This window comes from Macaca thibetana, chromosome 14 (genome assembly GCF_024542745.1).
Source record: "Macaca thibetana thibetana isolate TM-01 chromosome 14, ASM2454274v1, whole genome shotgun sequence".
NCBI classification, from domain to species: Eukaryota; Metazoa; Chordata; class Mammalia; order Primates; family Cercopithecidae; genus Macaca; species Macaca thibetana.
In genome coordinates, this window is record NC_065591.1 from 87,670,987 (window position 1) to 87,692,280 (window position 21,294).

The 21,294-nt window shown below is 34.3% G+C and overlaps 1 protein-coding gene across 2 annotated transcripts; it reads right to left on the minus strand.

The window, feature by feature from the left end:
• Positions 1-233: 233 nt before the first annotated feature.
• On the minus strand, positions 234-21,235 carry FAM76B (family with sequence similarity 76 member B). 2 transcript variants are annotated; one of them, XM_050758055.1, is made up of 10 exons: positions 20,677-21,235; positions 19,779-19,843; positions 18,898-18,952; positions 17,383-17,538; positions 14,272-14,471; positions 11,039-11,086; positions 10,767-10,847; positions 9,983-10,115; positions 7,118-7,219; positions 234-2,917 (listed from the first exon to the last, which is right to left on the minus strand). In XM_050758055.1, the coding sequence occupies exons 1-10, from the start codon at positions 21,094-21,096 to the stop codon at positions 2,828-2,830; spliced, it is 1,350 nt and encodes a 449-aa protein (XP_050614012.1). In that variant the 5' UTR covers positions 21,097-21,235; the 3' UTR covers positions 234-2,827. The 2 variants fall into 2 exon arrangements, with proteins under 2 accessions (XP_050614012.1, XP_050614011.1); XM_050758054.1 differs by having other exon boundaries at positions 9,983-10,118.
• Between the last annotated feature and the right edge of the window lie 59 nt (positions 21,236-21,294).

Below are 21,294 nucleotides of genomic sequence, written 5' to 3' on the forward strand. Positions count from 1 at the left end.
CAATGAGCTCACAGAATGCAAAGAATGCAGCTATAGAAGCTGGAAAAGACAAGAAAACAGATTTTCCCCTACAGCTTCCAGAAAGAACCAATCCTGCCAATACCTTGACTTTAGACCCGTAAACCTGATTTTGGACTTCTAGCCTCCAGAACCATAAAATAATTAATTTTTGTTGTATTAAGACACTAAGTTTATGGGAATTTGTTACAGCAGCCATTGAAAACTAATGCAAAGCCTTTGACAAGTTTTTTATTGTGAAATATTGGATCTAGAAAAAAGTACAAAATGTCAACAGTCAGATGTGTACAAGTACAGTATTTCAATAGTCTATACATGTGAACAGCTTAACAGGTTCACTGCAGAATGCATATTTAGACCAATATAATCTAAAAAGGACTGCAATATTCACAGGCTATTAATACATAAATAACTTAAGCCAAAATGACTCTCACTGGTAAATGCTAATTAATAGTGGAAAACAGGCTAAAAGCACAATACACCACACCATAGTATCTCCTTACAGGTCCACATTTAAAGAATATCAGTTTATTATGTCAAAACACTACAGAGATCCAGGACTGGGACTGAATAACTAGTTTATACAATTGCAAAAAATTTAAGTTATAAAAATAAGGTCATGGAATAAAGAAGGGTATTTAATTAGGATTAAATACTGTGAAGCCCATGAAAGGGTTTTAGCCTTGGAATTTACAAAGCTAAATTATCAGACTGTTAATGTTAGCTAACATTAAACTTCCAAACTTCATTTTAATGTTGGCTAACATTAATATTATTTTTAATTTTGATGTTAGCTAAGGGGAAGGACGAGGACAGCTTTCTTTTGTAGTTTCTCCAACAAGGTATAAGAATTATCACAAAGTAAAACCATAATGACCACTGTGGACTGACAAATGGCTATGAAATAAGAATATAAAACATTACAAATTTCAAAGAAAGGTAGTAACTATCTTATCAATTTAGCAAATCCTGCAAACGTTAAAATCCATGTTAAGGCATTATCTATCATGGTTGAGAGTACTAAATTTAAGAAAATTATTACATGAAGATCCCATAAAAATAAACTGGTTTAGTTTACAAGATTCTAACTGAATCTTTTTCTATCACTTGAAAATTACTCTATATTATGCTTTCAAAATGGACAAAGAATTATTTGGTATCACTTTATAATGAGCAACTATAAGAACAGTCTACTGAAACACATGTCATGTTAAAAAAATTGTTTCAATCATACGTTCTTAAGAAAGCCAATCTTGATATGACATTCATAATCAATGCTTGTATAAAAACCTTTAAAACTGATAAATTCAGTAACAGTTTTACATGAAGCAAATTTATCTTTGCCCATAAATTATTAAGAGAAGCAACTCACTCTATACAGTGTATCTAGCAATACTTTAAAATCAAACTAAAACTCTGAACTGATAATAACTAGGAGATAAATTCCATTTCAGGCTGAAAACCGCTGGATCAGAATATAATTAGTCAATAACTTCACATAACCTATCCCACCCTACCTTAACCTTTTATAGACAATTTTAAAGACTTTGGGACAATTTACTTACAGTGCCTGAATCTTACAGTAGATTCCAATTTATTCAAAGATTATCACAGACTGGATTAAAAAGATTAATTTTCAGATTTGCTTTAAATTTGCAAATTAAGTATGGTGTACATAAATATTAACTTAGATAACCACACACAGGGAAAGCAGATATATGGATCGTTGTAGAAACATTACAATTTTAAAGAAATTTTATAAAAAAGCAAAACACATAACTCACAAAATATTAATATGAAGCCGTATGACAAAAAAAATAAAATTACTCTTTAAGAAGCAACTTAAAATTAACTCTTTGGGGAACTATTTTGACATAATTAAATGAATTCAAAGACCAACAGCTTCCCTTATCACACAGAAACAAATCACAAAATTTTCTAAAATCTATATGCATTATCAGTTAGTTCTTAATGTAATCTCAAACATTTTACTAGCAACTTTGATTTCCTTTTGAAATAGGCTTCTGTACATATGCATTTATATACAAACATTTATTAAACATGATTTTAAAACAAACTGTATGTACAAAAGATCAGCATTCCTATAAATAAAAACATTAGGTGGCAAAAGGCACTTGTAAGTAAAAATCTACAGTAGTTTTTACAAAACAGAAACACATTTTACCTTAGATACTGTACAATAAACAGTAATTCCTATACCAATAATGAAAATGCTAGGTTACTAATGTTAATGATGTAACTTTAAAAAACAAATTTACATATATCTAAAGTTCATTTAATAAAAGCACCATGATTTTCTCCTAAATTCATATGATGCAAAGTAAAAACACAATTCCCAAAAAACCAGTGTTCGCCATTTTTCGCGTTTAAAAGTTTTGTATTTCTAAATTGAAAACTGTTTGTCTGAAATTAGCATAGTGTAAAACAAAAAAACAAAACAAAAAAACCCTGCTGCTCTGACTTCTTAAACCATACCTACTCTATTATTGCATGTTGCGTTTTATAAAGAGCACTACTCATGCACTCCTTTACAACTGTTTAATACTATTGCTGGCAAAAAAGTTCCTGGATATCAAATAATTAAAAAGTTACTTCAAACCAGTTGAAGTTTTATTTCAATGTTTTACAACTTAAAAAATGCTGTATATCAATTACAAAAGTGAATAGGAAACACACCAATTCATTTGGTGTGCAAAAATATTTTTCTACTACACAGAATTTAAGGGCTTCACAGAATTTTTTCCCCCAAATTTACATTGTAAGAAGAAATGCTAAACAAATTACTTTCTCAAGGAGATGTTAGTATGCTTCCACTTTTGTCAAATTTTTTACCCTTTGATAATGCTGCGACCTGTTTGAGTAGTTCTCTGTTTTTGGCCTGTGGGAGACAAAAACATTCAAGATTAAAAATGTTTGAATTATTATTAAATCATGATGAAGAATATTACTTATTTAATACTGTTTTCATTTATATAAATGTTTCACTAAAGCACTAACATTAAATGAAAGAGTTGATACATTTACAATCATCTCTTTAAGGATGAACATGCAGAAGGAAAATTCTAGATTGGTTCATCCCGCTTTGTAAATGTCATTATTAATATAATTGTTGTCCAAAGATGCACAATTGGTTACAAAAAAGGAAACGAAGTGAATCCACTTAAAAGAAGGTCTAAATTTTAAAAGGGAAAAGGTGTTGGCCCTTCATCTTAAAAACATGAAAACTATGAAAATAAGTTGTAATTTACAATTAATAAAATCAAACAATGAATCAAGATTTGGGAGGAATATTTCCTGGCAAGCTGTATAAGATCTTTCTTCTATGTTTACTCTCTTGTAGAACAAGCGTAAGAGGTCATTTTTGCAAAAAATACTCAGAATTTGTTACTTTGCCAAATGCACCCAATGATACTCAATTTTTTTTTAAAGCACCCATCAGAACCACTCATTCTTGTTAATTACTATACAGTCATCTGACATACAGTTCCACATCATTGTTTCCTATTTCATGAAAGCTTGAATTTTTGCAAAGATTCAAAATTTCATTTCATCATCTGACTTGAATTTCATTACTAAATGTCCATCCATCACTAGTTTAGTGAGGAGGAATGTGTAAGTACAGTCAATATTTTCACATTTTGACTGCCTCTGTCACCTTATTCAGTCTCTTAAATGTGGAAACTTAGATAAGTAAGGATCCCTATATATACAAATACATTAATGATCAAGCATTTTTGTAGTTTGAACCAAAATGGGGGAAGTGATGAAAATAGAGTACTCCCCTAAAATTAACACATTTTAAAAAGATATCCTCTGACTTATGTTTCAACACCATTTTCCTTCACAGGTTTCAGGAATTTTTATTATCTAGACAAGACTTTTTTAACCTCAGTACTTCATATTTTATTCTAATTTTAGCTTTTTATGGTCAGATAACACTCTGCCTTCTCTGTATGCCATCTTAAAGTGGTTTCATGAAATAACCTTTTTCAAACTTTATTCTTCCATTTCCCCACCCTTCTCCAATCACTCTTGCTAATTAACACCCATGACCTCCAAAATGCAAATATTCTCAGTACTATCTTATGTGTGCAAGTCAAATCATTTTTTATGTTCAGATGCATAATTAATAGGACTTTCCTATTCAGTGGTTATTAATAACTAAGGTGGTAATGAAAAACTTCAATTTCAAATTCAGTATCAATTTCAAATTTTGAGTCTGCAAATTTGACTCAAAAAGATCTCCACTAGATCTGTAAGTTATATTTATGTAAAAATGTTTATACTGATACAAAACAGTTAAAATTGTGAATCTCCAAGTTATCTCAATCAAGAAATAAAAAGTGTTTATAACTTTCATATTTTAAGTACAAAATAAAGTAATTTGAACATTAAGTCTTCAAAGCAATTTTTCCATTTAATGCTTTAGTAGCTAATTTCCAATTTGCTTTTAATATATTTATATCACTAATAAAGATATTTCTTAATAAATTACATAAGAAAAGAAGTCTTCAAGGTAAATTAACACAATTGTTAAGTACAAGTCCAAATTTATTCTAATTTGAATACCTTAAAAATGAATTTTATAATGCAATATTTCAATATATATACACTTAAATTTTTTTATCCTAAAATTACTTCATTTTGCAGCCAGCCAAAAAAAAAGAAAATCAATGAAATTCTTTACAGACTCTTAAGAAAGCTAAGTTTTAAAGTTTAGACATGTTGGTCTAAAGGAAAGAATATCAGAATTAAGAATTACACAGATCCTGCTTTAAATCCTGGCTTACTAACCAGCTACATAACCTGGAGCATATTTTCTCATTTGTAACACGGTAACTCCACCATCCAAACTCAAAATGAGTTAAAGGAACTTATCAAATATATAAAACACTTAGCCTAACACAGTTCCTGGTACACAGAAGGCACTCAGATGTTAGGTCCCTTTTCCTCTTAACAACTTACCTAATCAAGTGAATAAGAGTTTTTACTTGTTATCTTAGTATTTTCAATATTTGGGGTATTTTGGGGTGACATTTTGAATAATATTTTCATGTGATGTTCCGTGTTTTGTCGTAGGTTTGGTAGTTAAAAGTATTTTACTAGCTATTAGAGCAAGATCCATCTTGTGTCACAGGATTCAATTCCTTATTACATAAAGATTAAAAAAAAATTACCTGTTTCCTCACCTCGGTAAAGAATCCTACTAGTACCATTGGTTGCCAAAGGAAGTGAGGTAAAAAGATGGTACTCAGCTATGACAGACTGTCTCTAGTTATAACACAAAAAAATCAGGGAAGTGGCCTGATAGGAAGGATGAAATAGAAAACCTGAGGAACCTGAAGTGTTGGGAACTAGTGTAGAACAGGGAAAAGTAAAGATAAACTGGAGTCAGAAGATGGAGATTTCTATGTCACTGTTTACTATGTGATCACAGTTTCCTCTGTAAAATGGGCATATCACATAACTCAGTTTTTGTAACAAGTAAGACAGCATATGTAAAATCATGTCAAAATTTAAATATTAGTTACTTTTACATTATATGAAACTTCAGTTACCAAGAGGAGGTAGGCTTAAGATATCAATTAGGCTAAGTCAAAGAAGACCCCATATATTTGCAACTATGATTTTAAAAAAGAAAAACCAAAACACAAACTGCTCTTTTGAACAGTGGGGAGCACTAAGTTAAAACATATCTAAGAACCTCTTGCAGTTATTCTGTTATCTCATTCTGGATTTACTTCAGAGCTTTGGTTACATTACATTAAATCAAGGATCATCAGGTGGAAGATTTTGTTCCAGGTAACCATTCAGCATTTATAACTGAATAAGAAAAATAGGAATAACATAAAACTAAAAATAATACTTGCTGGTGGATAAAAACATTAATATATAAGAATCTGATATATGATATGGGCATTTCCATAAATCACCACTTAGTCAACAAATTATCTGAATGCCTACTATGTCCCAGGTTCTACATGAGGTTCCCTTTCAACAATCTTATAATAGTATGATAGGGATTAAAACCAGACAATGTGTACCTCGAATTTCAGCAAGTTCCTAAGCCCTACTAATTTAAGCTACTTGCAAAGAAGTATGAACAATACAAAACCAAAAGAAAGGAACAGCAAATATCTCTTGGTGTTACAATGTGAAAAAACAAAATGAAACAGGGCAGTAGTAACTCCTTCCTTCTGAAGCTGTACTCTCCCAAGTCTGAAATCTGTGTGCTGCCATCTTCTATTCTTTTAACATTTAAAATTTCTTACACCTTAAAAATTTTGTTACTAAAGATTAATTCTACAAATGTGACACTATATAAATCACAGAAAACATGTAATTAATTTAGTGTGGTCCAATTTCTAAATTTATGAAACCTAGATGAGAACAAGCTTAATATAGTTAGCATTCCATACCCATGTTGGATGTTCACCATCTCTGCATGCCAGACATCAGATTGTTACTGTGGTGACTCCTGACTTCACCATTGAGTTGTTCTGTATACTTAAAATGCTACTTTGCAGCACTCTGAGGTTCAGGTGGATCACTACCTGTTAGCATTTAGCAGAACCCTATTTGGTACTTTGCAAACCACTGTACGCAGGTTAAGTAAATTCTCTTGCTTTGCATACATTTTTGCCACTCGAGGTCCTTAAGAATTGGTTTTATACACCCATCTACCTTCCCATTATCTGGAAGGAAATATTAATACGAAGAATGATTGCTACTGAAGACCTGCTTTTCACCTTAGTTTCATGAATCTGATTTTTAATTTTTTGCTCTAAGCCCAATAATCAATTGAACATACTCCAATGATACCCTCCCTCCTCCAAAAACTCCACTTGAAGTTTAGGCAAAAGTTTTCAAGATTAAAGTACTGAATCACACTTCAAGTAATTTCAAACAACAATTTCTAATGGGATCAAGATCAAAAATGATTATAAAGTCAAAATCAAAACTGAAATGCACCAACTATGCACAAAATAGGGCTACCAATAACAATCTAAGTCAACGAATGCTATTACTCAAGTGTAGCCCTCCTTGCCTAACATTTTACGTAAATGATGGTAGTTACCTGAAGTTGTTCCACAGTTTCTTTGTGAGCTTTCTCCATACTGTTCATTTTTGTTCTCAAATTTGACTCTTGGTACTGAAAGTCTGCTTTTAGTTCAGTTAACTGAGAGATTAAAGAAAAAAGACATATATGTATATATTTGCACACATACAAACACACAATTTAAGTAACTTTCACAATAAACTCACATTTCATTACAAAAGTGGAAGATGTTAACTCCTGTTTCCTGAATTGTACAAGCTATCTAAAATTTGTTTTATGAAATGATGAAGTCTATCTGCTTTACAATAGTATAATTTTAATGTTAATACCTGACCATCAGTAAAACTTCTGAATTTTCTTTTTTTCCTAAACATGGCTTGACTGGAAATAGTTTGGCAACTGGTATGCCAACAAAAAAAGCTTAACAGCTAATAACTGGGAAAATGCCTCATTTAAAAATGTACTTCAATAATAGTAAAAACAAAATATACATTTAAACTAGCTTAAGGGTAAAATAATCTTTCAATGCTTAAAGAAAGAAGTTTCACACTGGGTAATACAAAAAGGAATAGTCTTTTCAGCCAAAAGCTACACTGTTTTTATTTTTTAATTTATGTCCAGGATTATGTACACAATACCACCTAACACTTGAGGCAAAAATAGAGAACACAGCACAGAAATACAACACAGAATGAGAAAAGAAAGAAGGTTACTATAAAATATGGGCTAAATTAGACAAATACAAGAAAAAAATCAGTGCTTTGAGGAAGAAAGCTACATGATAATTTTTTCATAAATGACATACGTAAAAGTATATCTCATGACTTCCAACTAAATAAGTTATTATGTAATTTCATATTAGAACCATGCAGAAGCAACTCCAGTTTATTTTTTAAGGTTTTTCTTTATGCCAGCTTTAAAGGTTTACACATTCTCCTTTGTAATTACCCAGTATCTAGTAAACTGAAAGACATACAACAGCAAAAATAGAGAAAATCATGGAGTCTTATATTCTTATTAAAAAAAAAAAAAAAAACTCTTGCTTTTGTCCAATTCAAAGTATAACTAAGTTCTCTCTCTCTCTCAACTTTCTCTAATCACAAAAGATTTCCTGTTCTGAAATGCCAATTTACACCAGATCAGCTAAGACAATTACTCTATTCACCACACTGTGAGTTGCCTCCTGACTATGAACTTTTCTGGAAAGTAAGAATTATGTCTTATTCATCTTTGTATCATCATGATCTAGTTCAGTGTCTGGCTCTAGAAGTCATTGAATAACTTTGTGAAATCAATTCAGGAAAATAACTTGGTCGCTGCAAATGTATAGTTATTTTAGGTCTACAATCAGGATTTTCCTTACAACAATGCTGATTTCAATCCCCATTAGTGCTTTGGTTTTTTTAAAGAGGAACACTAACAAAAGCAGAAAACTTCAATTAACTGCACAATACAAAGTTAGTACCTCTTATGCTAGAGAGGAAAGAAAAATCTAACAGTCAATATTCTATAACTGATTACTACTTAGTTTTGAAATCATTGCTATTTTGCAGTAAACTCGGCATTTTATTCAACTTTTCTCAAGGCTAATGCAGATATACCTGGCTTGTCTCTAAAACTTTGTACACAGGACAAATTTCCATAAAGGCTCATTAATTTAAAAAATGCTGTCAATCAAAAAGAACTATAAGACAAAGACACCCGTAACTATTCTATTTTTATCTTATACGGCACTCCTAATTTTCATGTACTGAATTTGCTTAAAGTAAGGTACAAATGTATTAGAACAAATTAAGCCCACTAACCATCAAGGTGTGGGAAAATGTATCAAAAATTATTGAATGCCAGAAGTAAAAGCCAACTCAGCACAGACTCAAGCACAGACTCAGAGATGGATATAATTCATATATGTATTCGTAATAAGGTCTTATTCTTTTAAAAGAAATGATTTTAGTGTTCCACTGCATAATAAATTTGATACAGGTCAAACTACATTGTCTGGCACCATAAAACAAGTACAAAAGATGATCAAACAGTAATAGCCCCTATGGGCACTTATACATACCAGGAGCTATAATAAATAGTTTGCATTTTCATTAATCATCACAACCATCACTTGAGATAGTATTAATGCTCTCATTTAAATGAGAAAACTGAAGCCCAAAGAATTACACATTCTGCTTTAGGTCACACAGAAAATATTAGAACTGGGATTTGAATCTAAGCATGGCTAAATTACTTCAAAATTGTTTCCTGTTCCATGCCTGCCCACTATTATGCCAACCTAATTTCACAGCACAAGACCTTAAATCCTTCTATAATTCTGTTAATATCCCTCTTTTCACTAAATGAACATATTTTAATATTCTTCTTGATTTAACTGATAAAGTCCCAATAAGTACACTTACTTCCTACACAATGACCTTTTAGACATCTATTGCTGATTACTATTACAGGAAATTCCCATACCATTACTTTTCAGCAGTTATTTGATCTGGATTGATATATATTAATGGAATATCAAAGACTATTCAAACTACATTCTTAAAAAAGTTTTAAAAATATTCCATTTACATCTCATCTTTAAATTATTAGGTATTAGACCTATTTTTAAATTACATGCTTACTGAAAATTAAAGTTTAGAAATTACTATCCTAATTAAGCTCAGTTAATTCTTAGAACTAAAATTCTGAAAGACCACTTTTACCTATCTTCATTAGACGGCTTCAGCGGCGGGGGGGTTGTAATTTGTCTTATAAAAATCATGCACAACAAACCAACAAACATTACCAAATTATTAAAGAAAGTCTAATAAAATTTGTGATTATCAAGCAACAGTCAACACATAATTCTTACCAGGCTTCAATGAACCATGATCTTACCTTTTTATCTTTTTCTAAAATGGTCTGGTCTCTCTGCTGTAAGAGACGCTTAAGTGACATCACTTCTTCTTTCAGTTGACTTATAAGGACAAAATTGTCTGTTCCCCCACTATCTGCTGACTGATTTATAGAGCTACTAAAAAGAAAAAAGTAAAACACAGTTAAATGAAGTAGAAGGAAAATTAGCAGGTGTTCAAATTGCATAAATTAGACAATTCCACAAACATCCTTAAGGCTAATGCAAAAAAATATGTACCTGACAGAAATGGATGCAACTGGCAAATTACCTTACTAATGGCACACATTACATACACCTGCAGAAATATAATTCAGTATTAGCTTTTAGGGGGTCAATACTTCTAGTGTAAAGCAATAGGCAGCCAATTTGTACAGTAACATCAGCAAACTTTTGGCTAATGAACTAAAACAAAGTAACGCTCATAATATTTTTAATCTAAAAACATTTTCTAGGCAGGTCAATTTAAAATATCACAATTAGATTTGTGTTTCACTGAAGAATAAAGATAAAAATAATGTTCTCCAAATTTGTTTCTTCAAAACCCAAATTTATTTCCCAAATAGAACAACATAGTTCAGTGCCACTTTCTTATTGCCAAAATTAAGCTAAAAATTTTAAACTAATTTATGTTTATTCTTCTAGGTGACTCAAGTCAATGTAGAAAATACATGTTTCTATTTTTTTTTTATCTAGTAATAACTGGCATTCAACCATAACTATTCAACTAAGTTGAATTTTCACAACACTAAAAGAATTCATTTTTACCTATCTCCATTAGATGGCTTAGATTCCAATTTGGGCTTTTTCTTTGGAGTTTCATTCTGAATTGCTGCAGAGGATTTATGGCTGAAACCAAACATTAATAAGAATAGTTAGAGTAAAAAGGACAGAGAAACCAAATGATAAGTTATTCATCTTCCCCTAAAATATTACTGAAAATATTGACTTTGGTAAGTCTTAAGTAACAAAGTTGAAGGGATATCACATTTATAAACATACATTTCAAAATACTTCAGAAAATACAGCAATGTATTTACCTCTGTTTCCACAGTCCCTGCTCTTGTTCTGGACTTAGATTGCTGATTCTGAAAAATACACAAATGACATCTAATAACGACATTTATTTAGTACATCTAAATTTAACATTCATTCTTGATGGATACACATTTTATGTTTATAATATTTTGTTCAGAGAAAGGGGTATTTAAGTTTTCAGACTAAGCTAATATATATTGAATAAATCACATTCTGATGAGACAAATTTTAATCAAATGACTACTAACCATCTTAAGTTCTTCAAGAATTCTTTTTAATCAGGATCTCCACAGTTCAATTTAATATCATACAAAGGGTGGGTTACACAAGCACAAAAACTACCACAACAAGATTCTAAGATTATAAAGTTTAGGTATCACTGTACTTTGCCCGTCCTTACTATTTCAGACACAAAATTTGTATCTTTAAAGTTAAGGCTTTCCTAATAATCCAAAGTAAAGGTTCTTCTTTTGGAGTAACTCAAGTTGCTCAGAATAGTGTATCAATTTAAAAGGGGAAATATATTGATTTCTTTGGTTCTTTCCCAGTTTTCTTAAGAATCCTCTCCAAAGTCCGTAGATCTCTCTTTACTTAGTAATCTGGAGAAGTTAACGCTGAAACTATTGAGAAATTTCATAGTAACAAATGATTTTACTTTTACTCATAATACTGTAATACTCCTTTTCTATTTTGTCATAATACTAATTATCACTTTATAATTCACCATAAATCCTACACTTTTTTCCTCCTAAACTTGCATATCAGTCAATGCTTCACTAACCCCTAGCTTATTCACTCAGCATGTAGAGAGCATCTTCTATGAACCACATGCCGTGTTTTTATACAATGTAGAAGATGTTAGAAGATCTGAGCTGTGACCTTATGCAAATTACTTAAAATCCCCAGCCTTGGTTCCCTCATATGTAATACATACCTTATACTGATATGAGCATTAAATGAGTTATATACGTAAAAGCACTTAGTACAGTGCTAGCATATACACAATAGACATATACATATATATATACATGTTCACCTGTGTGTGTGTATATATATACACATATATATACACACATGTTCACCTGTGTCTAAAATTTACTATTGGTTCAGCTGTAGAAGTTTTTTAAGCAAAAGAAAAAAACAGACCTAAAGACTCAGCTGTAAACAAGTACCAAGTCGGGAAAAAAATATTAATAGCAACAATTCCATCAACTGAGTTATTCTTACTTGTGAATGAATGGAAATCCTACTGAGGAAGGCAGTTGTCTTTTTTTTCCCCTCACAAATTTCATTATAAGCACAACAAGCCATACATGAACTAACAGCACTAACCATATCTCAAAGTTAATAATAATCACATTAATATGACTGACAGAAACACTTGGAATTCCCATCTTAGCTTTCTGAAGGTTGTCCATTCCTAGATTCAGACCCACCTTAGTGCCACCTTAGAATCACATCCCCTACCCCTGCCGATCACCATCTATCACAATATGAATGCTCCTTATTTTCATTCTGATCTACTGAACTTAAGATAGGACCCTACAAACTAACTGTTCATCAAATGGTCAACAATCATCAAATAGAAAAGTGTTTGTATTTCGTAAGTAACAAAAAGTAAAAAATTGAAGACTTTCATTTTCAATACCGTTCTCTTTCCCTTTCTTTTTGAAATCTGTCATTCTTTCAAAAAATTAAGTTGCTGTCACATACTTCAATCTTCACAAACATAATCTGATTGTGTCCTTTTATATAATGCTAAGACAAATTTATCTGTAAATAGGAAAAGGAGACATTTTGGGAGTCTCAGGAGTAGGTCTGACGTATGCTATTATGGTATATAGTCATTTTGTCATATTTTTTCTTAAAGAAAGAAGCAAAAACAATGTAGACTTATATTCCTTTGCTTCTTGAGATACTCTGACGTAAAGATCACAAGATTTCTTCAAAACAGCCAGAAGAGAAGGCACGGCATTTTATTCTACCACTACATTTAGACAGCACTACAACAACATGGTAGAATTAAACATCACTAACCTCAACATAACCTCATAATCTAATAGGTGATTGAATACAGTTTAGAACAAATCTTACTATTTAGCTAGAACTACATTACATCCCTAAAATACTGCATGTGTTCCAAAATGAGGTGGGCATCAGTTTTTTGTAAATTCTGTTTTAAATAACTATCTGAAACTTTAAAGACTCAGAAAAATTTAGGAACAAACAATAAATTCTTCTGAAAATGGGCATGCCATATGTCCCTGTTTTTTCTATTTTAATTTGTGCTTATCAGTTTAATTTTTATGTTCTTGATTTTTCCATGAAGACTAAAACTGCATTTTAAAAAACCTTTATACCACACACATCAAGGGTTAAGGTACTACTACTACATAACTCCCCGCACAGGTCACTTTAAAAATCAAGTACAGTTGTCCCTTGAACATCCCAGGTTTGAACTGTATGGGACCACCTATATGGGAATTTTTTTTTTTCCAACCAAATACAGATCAAAAATATAGTATTTGGAGGATGTGAAACCTGCATACATAGAAGACCAACTTTTCCTATAGGCAGACTCCACAGGGCCAACTGCAGAACTGGAGTATATGCAAATTTTGGTCTATGAGGGGGTTCCAGAACCAATCCCTCAAACATATTGAGGGAAAACTACAGTTGTCTGTATTTAAGTAGAGTTCCTAAATATATGTTTGAAAAAACACAAAGTATCACTAGTTAAAAACATTTCTCATATTTTGGGGACCACAAAGATTAGAAATGCTTCTATCATAGTAACAAACTATAGTATTAAAATATGTTCTCCAAACCCAGTCATTGGTTTGTTTTGGTTTGTTTTTACTAAAACAAATTGACGACTAAGATAAATTATAATTTTTCAAATAAAACCTTAATTATTTAAACAAAAAAAGAATACTGAGGCTTTTGATAAATTATTTAAAACTGATGTACTTGTATTTTGACTTTATATGGTTATAGTTTTATATATTAATTTCCTAAATGTCTGATCTCTATTAAGGTAAACAGCTAAACATATTCCATGTAGGTAACATTATACACTGAATAAAATGGAGACACAGCCTTAGACACTCAAGATGCTTACTGTGTAAAATGGAAACTAGACTAGCACATAGTGAACATTTGCAAGAAGTAAACACCAATAAATGGCATTAAAATGCCAGGATGAGTTTTTAAAATATGATTTCGAAGTACTTACTTGTGATGGCTACTGCTGTGACGATGGTGATGGTGATGATGGTGGTGATGATGTTTTGGATGATGCTGGTCTTTCTCAGTTAGAGATGAAGATGATGAATTTGAATGTGAGGATCCCAGGCTCTTCCTCTGTTCTTTCGTCTTCTGTAAAACTCTTTTGTACGATAAAGTACAGAGCCAGCATAATAACTTTCCATCAACCTTTTAAGAAAACACGTGGTAAATTAAATGTACCCATATAAACTGGCTGTAAATGAAACCAGGTAAGATAAACCACCCAACTTCCACCTATATTTCACATGCAATATGTGCAAATGCATGTATGCACATATTCACGGACTTTTTGCAAAATAGAAATAAAATTGGACTTTTCTGAAACTTGGGAAAATACTTATAAAACTGATGAGGATGACATACGGATTTCCATTAGTTTTGAGGCATTTTTAATTTGAAGAAAAAGTTACATTTTTTCTTATTCCAGAAGAATAAGCATAAATTGATATACTTCCAAGACATATAGGCTGAATTCTTAAATCACTGTGTAATTACTAATAAGGTATTTTTCACTACAGTAAGTATTGTAAATTTACAGAAAAACAGAAGCACCTAAATGACATACACAGTTGCCTCTCATTATTCTTGCATTTCCTATTCATGTATTTGCCTACTTAGTAAATGTATCTGTAACCCAAAAATCAAGACTTGCAGCACTTTTGTGGCCACTGCACACATACACAGAGTGGTCAAAAATCTGTGCCACCCAATAGCATACATTCATAGCTGAGGTGGAACAAGGTGACGCTCTGCCTTATTTCACCTCTCAGACAAGCATCCTTTTCAGTCTATTTAGTGCTATGTTTTTCGAGTTTTTGCCGTCCCAAAGAGTAATGCCAAAGTGCTGTATAGTGTTCCTAGGCTCAAGAAAGTTGTAATGTGAAATAGCAAAGACATAGAATCAACCTAAATGCCCATCGTTAGTAGACTGGATAAAGAAAACGTGGTACGTATACACCATGGAATACTATGCAGCTATGGAAAAGAACAAGATCATGCCCTTTCCAGAAATATGGATAGAGCTGGAAGTCATTAACCTTAGCAAACTGACAAAAGAACAGAAAACCAAATCCTGCATGTTCTTACTTACAAGTAGGAGCTAAATGATGAAAACACGTGGACGCGCAGAGGGGAACAACACACATTACGGCCTATCAGATGGTGGAGGGTAGAAGAGGGAAAGGATCAGGAAAAATAACTAATGAATATTAGGCTTAATACCTGGATGATAAAATAATCTGTACAACAAACCTCCATGACACAAGTTTACCTATATAATAAAAGTGCACATGTACCACCAAACTTAAAAATAGAAAAAGAAAGCTACGAAGGCTGTGATGTGTCTTACAGAGAAAATACATGTGTTACATAAGTTATATTCAGGCACTCTTAGCGCTGTTGGCCATGAATGCAATTAATCGACTGTGTGTGTACATATATATAAAACATATACGCAATATATGTGATATATATCTTACATATGTGCTATATATCATATATTACATAAACATATATATCATACACATTATAAATATGTATATAATATATCTATTTTTTGAGACGGAGTCTCGCTCTGTCACCCAGACTGGAGTGCAGCGGCATGATCTCGGCTCAATGCAAGCTCTGCCTCCCGGGTTCACGCCATTCTCTGCCTCAGCCTCCTGAGTAGCTGGGACTATAGGCGCCTGCCACCACGCCTGGCTAATTTTTTGTATTTTTAGTAGAAACGGGGTTTCACTGTGTTAGCCAATATGGTCTCAATCTCCTAACCTCGTGATCCACCCACCTCGGCCTCCCAAAGTGCTGGGATTACAGGCATGAGCCACCATGCCCAGCCAATCAACAGTATATATTAAATGACATATCTTCAAAACAGGAACACAAACAAAATAAGGTTATGTATTGGATCAACTGACCAACATGTTATTACTGGAGACATGAACTTAATCCTATATTTCTCCTGGGCAATGCTTCAATATAGTACTCCCCCAGTCTACAGTTTCAGTTACCCATGGTCAACCTTAGTCTAAAAATATTACATATGATACAGTATTCTAAGGGATAAAGACCACATTTATGTAACTGTAACTAGAGTATGCTAATACAATTGTTCTATTTTATTATTTTTATTAATCTCGTTATACCTAATTAAAAAACTAGACTTTATTGTAGGCATGTACGTACAGAAGAAAACATAGTAAGGTTCTTTACTATCCCCAGTTTCAGGCATCCACTGGTCTTAGAAGGTATCTCCCATGGATAAGGTGAGTACTACTGTATTCATTGTGGGAACTTTAAAGACCTACCACAAATAATTAGGATCAATCGTACCTGTGTCAAAGAAAAGAGGAGACTTTCCGAAAGTACTGACTAACCCTCTAAAAATAGTATCAAGTTTTTATCTTCTATTTGTTCACATGTATTCCATTCACAGTATTTCATGATGTACATGTACCAGTCATGCTGGTGGGACATGTCTTACAACGCGGTACATACATTGCTGTGGGGAGACCTGAAGAAGCCCCTCAAAGCGGTAGTCATTCTCTAAATCAACTAAAATTGATAGGCAACAGGAGGCCTGTGTGAATGCTGATCGGCAAAGGAATTATCACATGAACACATACACTTATTACATTAAGTCACTGTAGGTAGACAAAAACAAACAACAGTTTCAAATATGAGCCTGTATCAAAAGGCACAAGAGTAACTGAATTTCATGTGCCAATGTGCCATTAGGTATCTTTTTCACACAAGCAATGTCAAGTAACCAGCAAAAGGGTAAAGTGAGTTATTTAATAAAAATTAGTTACATCTCCTGAACCAAATGTGGGATAGCCAACTAGTACAGAATAGCCATCATAAAATATTTTTTAAAGTATAGTACATGAATCTATGTATCACGCAAACAAGGAGAAAACTCACTATTCTGCACTTTCATCTAACTACTTGCTTTCATGGACCTAAAAAATAAATCCTGTCTCGGCAGTGTATTAATCATAATTTCTAACTTGTTTGGCATTTAATTTCCAGAAGATGTCACAACATAAACAGAGCATACCTTTCTTCTTCCTTCCTCCTTCCGATCAAAAGCACATTGTTGTTTGCACTGTTCACAGGTCTGAGGTGGTCCATACTTTTTTTCTGAATTTGTGCAACGCTGACACTTGGTACCAATAAATGCTGCAATTATGTTACAGTACTGACAAGGCTTGGGCTGAAAAACATACATATTTTGAGACTTTTAAAAACATTAAATATTTGCTGCATAGCACATATCCAGTATTCTAGACATATTTCTGGAATTAAGAAAACTCAGGTAAAAAATTTGTTTTGTGTCAAGTTTGTTACCCTGTCATAGGCAATAACTTTTACGGTGTTTCTATGCATTCAACTAATATTTATTTCTAGTCATGAAACTATTACTCTAAGATCATGAGAAATAGATTTGTGATTTGCATAGTGTTAGATAACACAAAAACTACACACAAAAAGGTTACCAAGAATGAAAATAAAGGTACACATGTATAGAAGTCTCATGAATCAAGAATTTGAGGAAATGTACTTCTACTAATTTAATATCCTAGTTAGCTTAGTGACCATATCATTTATTTAAAAAATGTTAACTTTTCATCACATATAGGTACAAATCATGTAAGGAATATATACTGTGAGTTTTCAACTTTAAAAAAATAGGGACAAGCATATTCAACATAAACTATAAAAACACACCTTGATTTTCTTTGATATTCAAAAGATGATTCAGGACAGTTTAAAGCATTAAAGTTAGCATTTTTAACCAATAATAAATAATATTGGTATAATATATCTATAATGACTGTAGTATACATATAAGACAATTTGTACTAGGATTGGGTCATGATTTCTGTGAAAAAATGTATGAATTGTGCTGTTTTATAAAAATAGTTCTGAAGAGGTCGTTCTGAAGTGGGCTAAAGTCTGATCACGCAAACTTCATGGATAAGCTCTCCATAACCAAGAATTTGCTATATTTGAATCTTTAAAGAATAGCTTCACAAATTTCACACTGATATTCAATACATGTAAAACAGGCATATAATTTGACTGTTTTTAAATGTTGTCACCTTTCCATCAAAATACTATGGAAGATTTCTTTCATAAAATATGGTATGTTGAAATACATAAGAGCACAGCAGTACATCTTTTTTTTTTTTTTTGAGACGGGGTCTTGCTCTGTTGCCCAGGCTGGAATGCAGTGGCAGGATCTCGGCTCATTGCAAACTCCGCCTCTCGAGTTCACGCCATTCTCCTGCCTCAACCTCTGGAGTAGCTGGGACTACAGGCGCCCACGACCATGCCCGGCTAATTTTTTTTTTTTTTTTTTTTTTTTTTTTTCAGTAGAGACGGGGTTTCACTGTGTTAGCCAGGATGGTCTCGATCTCCTGACCTCGTGATCCGCCTGCCTTGGCCTCCCAAAGTGATAGATTACAGGCGTGAGCCACTGCGCCCGGCCAGCAGTATGTACTTTTTAAAAGGTCCAGCTTTGTGAAAAATATTAACTGGTAACAATGACATGAAAACATGACATACTTACCGTCCCGAATTGCTTCACATTTTGAGCACACTTCTTACAAATTGTGTTAGTTTTGCTGAAAAAGAAATTGTATATAGATCATGTTTATGTAGCTTTCTAAAGCAATTAGCACAATGTCAAAATAAAATGAGTCAAAGATTTGTAGTACTTAAAACTTACTCTAATATGGACCACGGATTTTTCTCAAAAACACAAGGATCTTTTCAGAGTTGTTTTACCCAAATTAACTTAAGACAAATATTTTTATACATTTTTATTGTGTATTTCTTTTTGTACACAAAACATCATAATGTTTCCTATATAGCTCCAAAATCTTCACACTTGCCACTATTAATGCACAGCATTACAATACCAGTGCCTACCTAACCTTCCACTTGGCTATTGTCCAACATTATAATGCCCACACCTATTTAAGAAGAAATTATTTGCTCTTTTCTGAGGCTACTTTCTGTATATACTCTCAGAGCGGAAGTAACTGTTAAAAATGTTACGTACTACTCCTCTTCCATGTAACAAATTACTACATTTCACCCTTGGACGGCAGTTGGTAACGCTACAGACTTTTCCTCAGGTCCATTAAGGCTTTACCTTTTTTTTTAGCGTAACAGTAACTGTTTACATTTGCATTTTCATTAGCAAGGCTGTACATTTTCCACGTAGTAATTTATTCTGTCTCTCATAAAGTGTAACGGTAAATTAACAACCCCTGGTTTTTTTGGCAACATTCTCTCCCACCATGTATAAAAGGTTTACAACTTAAAATTTCTGGGGCTAAACCATTTTTTAAAAATACTTTCACAAAAATATGGGATTACAACCCCCAAATATTCCATACAGACAACACTTGTCTTTAACAGTCAAAAACTGTTCAGTATACAAACCTCTCTTGTTGAAATTCTGATCTGCAGTAAGTACATTTTACAATAGGATGTGCAATCCGACATTCCTGTAATAAGACAATACATTAGTCGGTATCTATCTGAAAGTCCCAAATGTCACTTTTCTGGTAGAAAATTGTTTACCCAACCTAGTGAAATGTCTAAAATATTGATAAAACCTGGCCCCAACGTAAGGAACTGGATGCTTTATCATATAAGTGGCCAATCACAATATAATTCCTCAGGGAAGGCATAGGTGTCTTTGTCTTTAGTAGACGTGGGGTATATTACAGACAAATTAAGAAAGCTGTCAGGGCCGATTTCAAGGATTGGTTAAATGTGAAACTACTTATTATTTTGCACCGTTGCTCACAGACAGCATCCTGGCTTTAATGGGATGGGAGGAGCTCCAAATCAGAGCATTCTGTTCCCAAACCAGTCGCTTCGCTTTCCTGGACAGGGAAGAAGGATGCCATCAGCTTTGCGGCTTCGGGTTCCTAGCAAGAAAGTGCAAAAATCGTCCCCTGCCTCCTGGTGGAAGAAGAGGACAGACCAGGCAGAAAACCGAGATGAAAACATCTCCACCCCTGGGTCTCTGCGGTATAGACAGGTGGCTGCCTCACTCAACCCCACCTCTGAGACCCCTCAGACGCTGACGGGGTTCGGCACCCGCCCGGGCCGCCTGGAAGAGGGCACGATTCTGCCTCCCTCTCAGGGGCCGTTCCCAGCTGATGTTCAAGCCCCCAGAAAAAGGGGTCCCCGAGTGGGGAGGCGGGGACACCAGACTCCCAAACCCCCGAGGCGCCGGCAAAGAGAGAGGGGCTGCAGTGCAGCGGCTACCCGGCCCCCTCCGGCTACGACCGAGGACATCCATCCCGCCCTCCTCCCGGAGGCCACGGACCTTGCAGAGCTGCTGGCCCTGGGAGAGCTCCTCGAAGGGATAGCGTTGGGTACACTTGGTGCAGGCGTATAGGGCCGAGGCCGCCATCCTGCTCCTCAGTCTCCTCCTCCGCCGCCGCCCGCTCCGAGGCGGGGCCCTACGGAGAACTCGAGACCCGCCGCCGCCGCCCGGGCCGCGGGCTCCTCCTCCTCCCCCTCCCCCTGCCTCGCGCCCACCAGGGCCTCGCCGCCAGAGCCCAGGGCCCCGCGGACGACGCCACCGTCTCCCTCCGCCTCCACTTCCGCCCCAGCCCACCCAGTGACGCCGTGCCAGCCGCTCCCGCTTAGGCCCCGATAGCGGCGGAGGGAGACGAAGCGGGTAGGGGTTGCTGTTTAGCTGCGCGACCGCGGATCCGCTTCCTTCTCGGCCTCCCTTCCCCATCCCTGATTGGCTGCGGAGGCCACGCGTCACTCGGTGGCTCCTCCCAACTTCCAACTTCCGCGACGCCTGGAGCGCCCACAAAGGGAGGATGTCGCCGGCCAATGAGAGCCCGGAGCTCTCAGCGCGCGAAATCCGCTTTGAACCTGCCCCGCCCAAAGGTCTGCGGTCGCGGCTATTTCTAACAGCCAGTCCCAGGTT